General features: G+C 55.7%; 3 protein-coding genes across 3 annotated transcripts, besides 1 other annotated feature; all 3 read right to left on the reverse strand.

The window, feature by feature from the left end:
* Positions 1–632: 632 nt before the first annotated feature.
* Positions 633–1493, reverse strand: LPMP_341530 (hypothetical protein; the record flags this gene model as incomplete). Its single annotated transcript, XM_010704278.1, has 1 exon — positions 633–1493. The coding sequence occupies one exon, from the start codon at positions 1491–1493 to the stop codon at positions 633–635; it is 861 nt and encodes a 286-aa protein (XP_010702580.1).
* Positions 1494–2273: 780 nt separating this feature from the next.
* On the reverse strand, positions 2274–3530 carry LPMP_341540 (hypothetical protein; the record flags this gene model as incomplete). Its single annotated transcript, XM_010704279.1, has 1 exon — positions 2274–3530. One exon carries the CDS (start codon positions 3528–3530, stop codon positions 2274–2276), a length of 1257 nt encoding a protein of 418 aa, XP_010702581.1.
* An 863-nt stretch (positions 3531–4393) lies between these two features.
* LPMP_341550 (RNA 3'-terminal phosphate cyclase, putative) lies at positions 4394–5482 on the reverse strand (the record flags this gene model as incomplete). The annotated part of the gene is made up of 1 exon (XM_010704280.1): positions 4394–5482. One exon carries the CDS (start codon positions 5480–5482, stop codon positions 4394–4396), a length of 1089 nt encoding a protein of 362 aa, XP_010702582.1.
* A 981-nt stretch (positions 5483–6463) lies between these two features.
* Positions 6464–6652: a repeat region.

Genomic DNA, 6652 nt, shown 5'->3' on the forward strand with positions numbered 1-6652 from the left:
TCTCGCCTGCACGCCCTCCGCCACAAAAGGAGAAGAAGGCCGCCACACCTCACTCGGAAAGGTCCAGCACAGTCGCATGCCAGGGTGTGGTTCAGCAGTGAGGACACATCACACACACACACACACATGCATCGATGAGACGAGAGAGGACAAGCAGCAGGCTCTTTTCCTTTTATGCATTTTTCGTTATCGTTTCTTGCTTCGTTGATGAACACATTGACTCTAAGGAGGTGTGGTGAAGTGGGAGGAAGGAGCGAAACAAACAAACAAAAATCTTCCAAAGACGGGACCACGAGCAGCCGATCACAGCAACATACCGACGGCACAACACCCACCCACACCCACACCCACCCACCCACCCACCCACCCACACCCACACCCACCCACCCACCCACCCACCCATCCACACACACACACACAGAGCCGAGTTCCAAAGGGTGCGCCTCTGGGAAACGCTGAGGACAACAGGAGTGGAAGAAGAGAGGGGTGGAGGTGAAGGTAACGTCCGGAAGACATGATGAATAGTAATTCTTCTCCAACGGCTAGGCCCCACTTTCGTAAAGCACAATACATCGCTGTCCTTTTCCATCCTTTTGATCTCTGCTTCACAGGTAGTTCTGCCGCCTTGTTTTTTAGATGCGAAGCGGCGGAGCAGCTGATCGGGGTCTGTAGAGGCGGGTCCCCATACCGCAGCGATACCTGCGCTGATTCTGCTCTCGTGGGGTGCTTAAGTCACCCGAGGACGGTGTGTGATAGTGGCTAGAGGGGGGGCTATAGTAAATATCGCTGCGGGCTCGATCGGGGGTGAGCGTGTGGTAAAGCCCCGTCGTACTTGCCCTGTCATCGCTGTAGAGGCCAGAGTTGCGGCTCAGTAAAATGGTGTGGCCTGCCGCGGTGAGTGGTGGAGTTACGCTGCCGCCATCGTCCCCGGCAGCACAACCGCCGCCTGTGTAGTTCCGCACGTCCATCTCGCGCCGCACCGCAACGGTAGCTTGAGTAGGGTAGCTGGAGCCGATCGACCAGGCGGTCGGAAAGTGGAACTTGATGAATCGCACCATGAAAAAGAACCACACCCGAAGCACTGAGCAGGAGAAGGAGACGCACGTGAGGACGTAGGTGAAGCCCATTATGGCGGCAGGGAAGTTCAGCTGCCGCACAATCTTCGTTTCGATGATGAAGATGGGTAAATCACAGAAGAGCAGATTAATACTGACACCGTAGACGCGGCGCCGCTTTGCCACTTCCTCTGGCTCTGGGAAGCGCCACGCCCACATATAGAAGACGGAGGCACCTAAGAAGTAGGAGAGGCAGCAGACAATCGTCAATGAGAGGTACACAATCTTCATGTTGTGCGTGAGTCGCGACTCCGGCGTGTTCACCCACGACAGGAAGTTCACAACGCTGAAGAGGGAGTGCAAAAAGTGAATTGCAAAGGTAAGCAGCGTTGTACAGCGGGAGAACCCACCCAGTCGCTCAACGATTTGGGGGCTCATCCTTCACCTTTGTTTTCTCTGGATGAGCAAGGAGAGCGGCGGTGGAGGGGCCCACTTCCGTACCCTGTGAACCGCAAATATGAAGCAGAGAGAGAGAGACACCCACACACACACACACACACATGCGTACAGGCACGGAGCAGCCGCATCCATCGATTGATGTTGCAGTGCAGTCAATGTGGACACGAGTGTCAGCACGAGGATGGAGAGAACGCGGCAAGCAAAAAGTTGAACATGTGAAAGAGTAAGTGGCGTTTCAGCGCGGCTTCCTTCAAGTGCGCAGCGTCGTGCTTTTCTGCACTGTCAGCGCTATCCCCCTCGGTTGAGAGGCGTGTACTTCAAGAGAGAAAGACGTCCATGCGTCGCTAAGACTAGTGGGCCTGCAGTGTGGAGCACACACACACCCACACACACAAAGCACAATGAGAGACATCCTCGTCGAGCACACCAGCCAGGACGAAGGTTGAATTGTACGCCAGGAGATGGGGAGTGAAGTGAAAGCACCACATATAAAACCTAACAAAGGCTCGTCCGCTGCTCCTAGACAGCACCCACCGGGTGAGGTCCTCATTGAATCAGCTTCACCAGACCCTTCACATTCTTCTTTTATGTTCACCTGCGCTAGTGCAGCTTCTATGCGTTTCAACGATTATCAATACACATCTATGCAAAGAAGCACACCCGACAACACCTTGTGCCCATTACTCCTTTTGGAGGAGCAGTACACAGGAAGAGAGACTAACTACGACCTCAACACCACCGCATACTGATGGTGAGCCTCTACTTCACAGCGGAGGCAGAGAGTTTTGCCTTGCTCGCAAGAAGAGACGCGTGGACCTGCTCAAACGAGTGCTCTGCAGCCGCTACCGATAACTGCAGCTTCTCATCCACTCCCCGCAAGTTTTCTACCTCACTTTGAAGCTTCTCCAGCTCCACCTCCTGCTGATCAATCACCTTGGCTGTGCTCTTCACGTTCTCCATGAGCAGCGCACGCTTCTGACGGGCCTTTCCCTCCTCATCCTGCGCGGTTAAGAGCAGGCGTCGTAGTTCATTCACCTTCGCCTGCATGAGGCGGACTTCCAAAGTCGGCTCCTGGAGCTTGTGCTGTTGTCTTTGGGAAGATGATAAGAGGGAGCTGCTGCTGCCGCCGCCGCTGCTGTCCTCGCGTGCGCCTCGTCGTCGCACACCGTTGTCGCCATGAACATCATGCGAAATGCCGCGACAGTTCACTGCGCTGAGTTTAGCATTTTGCTGTTGCTGCCGGTGCGCCGTCTTCCACATGCGGTTCTCTGGTGCCTGTGAGAGAGAAGTTCCATTGAAGCGCGACAGGCGGGGCAGTACGTCGTGCAGCAGCTGGGTGACACCGTCATCCTCGCCCGCACTGTTACGTCTACCTTTCTCGCACATGGGGTTGCCGCGGACGTCGAGGTGGCGCAGTGACACAAGTGGCTGCAAGGCGCAAAGGGTATCTCTGCTTTCCAGCTGGTTCTGTGCTAAGTTCAGGTGTGTCAGGTGAAACAAGACGCCGAGCGGCGCCAACGACTCAATTGTGTTGTTCTCCGCGCTGAGGTGCGTCAGCGATACAGGTAGGTCACGCAGAGCAGAGGTGCTCAGTTGGTTGTGCCCGACCTCCAGTACTTGCAGTCGTGGTGTGTACTGGGCCAAGTTGCACAGGTGTGCCAGCTGATTGTGCGCGACGCTGAGCCGTACCAGCGTGGGTGGCATGCTCTGACCGTAGAGCTGTGTCAGCGCGTTGTGCGACAAGTCCAACACTGTGAGTCCTTTCAAGGTCTCTCCGCCGGTGAAGAGGTGGAGGGAGTTGTAGGACAAGTTCAATAGGCGGATGGCGGGGAGTGCAGACAGCGACAGCGCTGCGCTGGCGGCGTCACCCCCATCCGTCGAGGTAGTCGAGAGGGTAGTCCGCGGTGCCGCCGCAGAGACCTCTACCAGCGCTGACCGTGCCTTCGTAGCATCAAACGCGAAAAGCCCTCGATTTGAAAAGTCCAAGTCCATTCCGACAAGCGGGGTGTCTTTCATTTCTTTTTGGGGCACTGCAATCTATGCTTGTACGTGTCTATGCACGACTGTATATACGTCGCTCGCTTTCTCTCTCTCTCTCTCTCTGTGCACACCCTGCAGGCTCAGAAGCTAGAATGTGCACCGGCTGAGGTGACTCGATGTAAACGCAAGAGAAGATCATGTAGAAGAAGAGACGAGAAGAGCAGCAATAGGGACGCAGACTCGCATTTCCAGGCGCTATCAAAGCCGTGCTGAGATCGAGGAGAGGAGGAGCGCAGGCAACGAACACTCAGAAGCAAAACAAAACAAATACCCAAACGCCCACACAAGAACCTGAGCAGAAGGTCATCCTTGGAATGGGTGATAGAGATCGCACCACGCTCGTGGTCGAGCCTGCGCTGCCACCTTGCGGCCTCCGTCCACCTCCATCTCCGACTCCATCACCCATTCCACCACTGGAAGAAAAGCGTTCACACCTCGGCAAACCCTCACGCGTGCCAGAGTGGGGAGGGGATGTCTGGGCGTGTGCGCGTGTGATCACCCTACGCTCTCTTTTCTGTGTGTGCTTCACTCATGAAGGAATTTGGTTAGACCTTAAACGTAGTTCACCGCCACAACGCCAGCCCACGTGCATAGCCTCCCCCTTCACGCTTGCGCACCGGTGCACAGATGCACACAAGCAACAGTACTCAAGACGTGCGTGGCGCATAGTGCGTTGGGAGAGGGGGGACGTCGGTGGATGAGGTGACAGGGTGTTACTCGAAATAGGCGCAGGGGGTGAGCAGCGTCAGCGCGCCGTATCCTGACCACCCACACACACACACACACACGAAGACAACTACTTGACAACAACACCAGTGCCCCCCCTGTCGCGGTCCTTCTTAGCTTGACTTTTTCCACGTATTCACGGCATTGCTTCCGAGGCAGGTCACTAATGTTGTGGGGGGCAAATTCGGCCCCACAAAGGACGGGTCCGACTTGACAGCGCACGACACCCCAAAATACGAGTCCATCAGAAGCAGAGCCGACACACCACTCACGCTCAGCTGGCCAAAGCGAATGGTTGATACCTCGTCTGGGCTGAGCGCCATCAACAGCAGCACCAGCATCTGATGGTGCGCGTCGACGCAGCCTCCCTCGTAAATCTGGTCGAGCAAAAGCTGTGCCGCCCGCTTGCCAACGTCCTCCGGTGATTCCTGCGGCATGGCGACCGACTCTTGGGAGATGACGCAAAGCTTGCTCGTTGTCTCGGCGACCAGTACAACACCATAGCCGCTCACGCGGTCATTCCGGTTGGCTTTACTGTTGTCGACATCGGTCACCACGTACACATCTGGCAGCAAGTTGAGCAGTTCTCCTTTGGCTGCAGTAGCGGTTCGCTGTGGCAGATCGGCTGCAGCCCGAGAGGCGAAGGCAATGCCGCGAATGCGGCGCACTCGCCCGCGCTCCTTCGCTGTAGCGCTAGTGAGGCGCCGAATGGCCTTGATGTCTAGCTCTACCGCACCACCACCACCTGGCGCGGCGCCGCGGCGGATGATCCGCAGACTACCCTGCACTCCAAAGAGCTGTACCCACCTCAGGGTGACAGTGCGCACCGTATCCACTGAGAGGTCGAGCTCGCCTTGTGTGGCGCCTACAAAAGTGATGCGCGAGTCAAACTTCGCAAACGGAAGCAGCAGCAGCGCCGCCTCGATAACGTACGTCACGCATCGCTGCGAGGGCACCTCGTGCGAGAAGGACCCACCTAAGATCATGCCAGGTGTGAACTGCAACGTGGTATTGTTGTCGGCGCACCGCAGGGAGGAGCCACTTGTGATGCGGTCGATGAACTTGAGGAAGTTTGCTTCGTATGCCTGAATGCCTACTGGGTCCTCGCCATCGTGGATGTTGGTGATGCGCACCGGGCGCTTTGAGAGGATGCTACACACAATATGGTGTCGAAGCAAGCTGCTACCCTCGAAGTGCAGCATGTCAGGCTAGCGGGTGGAGAGAGGGGTATGGGTAGAGCAAGGGAGTGAGAGGGGCGGCCAGTGCGAAATGAGAGACGGAGTGATGACTATAGCGGGAGAGACGTCTCTTTGGTTCACACATTGGGTTGTATTTGAGGTAAAATGGTGTGTGTGTGTGGGTGGGTGTGGGTGAATTAGCACACGCACAGGTGTGTTTGAACGCGTAAGAGGGACAAAGTACAGAAAAAGACATTCCGAGTAAGAGTGAAAGCAAAGCGTCAGTAGTTCACGAGAGGAGGCTTGTCGCATTGATGGAGGAAAGGGAGAGGCAGGCCGAATTGCGCCGGCACGGCGAAAGCGGCGGCCGCATGTGAGAGCGTCAAGACAAAATCTCTGAGGCATCGTCAATGCGACACGTAAGGCTAAGGTACCGACGTCAACAGGCGGCGCGCAGCTGAACCAGTTTCATCCAAGCAGCTGTGTTTTGCCTCTTTCAGGATACAAAAATGACCCACCAATCTTTGAGTGGGTCATTATAGTTCATGCGACATTATTATCACTACCTGCTTGTGCGTCTTGTGTGCGTGTGTGTCTAAACGACTGGGTGCCTTGACCTCAGAAAGAACAACACCCCAAAGGGCAAATGAGGTAAATAGCTTAACGGCACACGAATGCATGAGAGCGATCGACACACAAAAAATTCACCAACCAGAGCACAGCAGCGCAACATCCTCAACACTATCATCCCCCGATACACACAGCAGAATACGCATGTGTGTGTGTGTAAGGAGAGTGAAGGAGAAAAGGGGCATAATTTGCTGATTTGTGTGGAGGAAGGCGTGAGCGCAACATAAGAAACAAACAAGTCATGTGAGTCAACCAGAAGAATTACACCCGTAACAGAGAGCAGCAGCGACAGTGGAACATGTGAAGGGGAAAAAAGCAGCGCGACAAGGCGACTACGTCCTCCAGCTATGTTGGTTGCCTTTACGGCATTGCCACTTTTTTTAAACTCAACGTGTCCATTCCGTCATATAATGCAAGTTCACGCCCCACTCTACCACCGGGCTCGTCGCGTGGTGCAAAGCGGCCGTGAGCACGTCACAGCAATGCGCCGACCCAGTCATCGGAGCACGGCCACTGCCTCACCCTCTGCCCACCCACCCCGCCACACAGGCCACCTCACAGCCG

The sequence above is a fragment of the Leishmania panamensis genome, assembly GCF_000755165.1.
Source record: "Leishmania panamensis strain MHOM/PA/94/PSC-1 chromosome 34 sequence".
In the NCBI taxonomy this organism is placed as follows: domain Eukaryota; phylum Euglenozoa; class Kinetoplastea; order Trypanosomatida; family Trypanosomatidae; genus Leishmania; species Leishmania panamensis.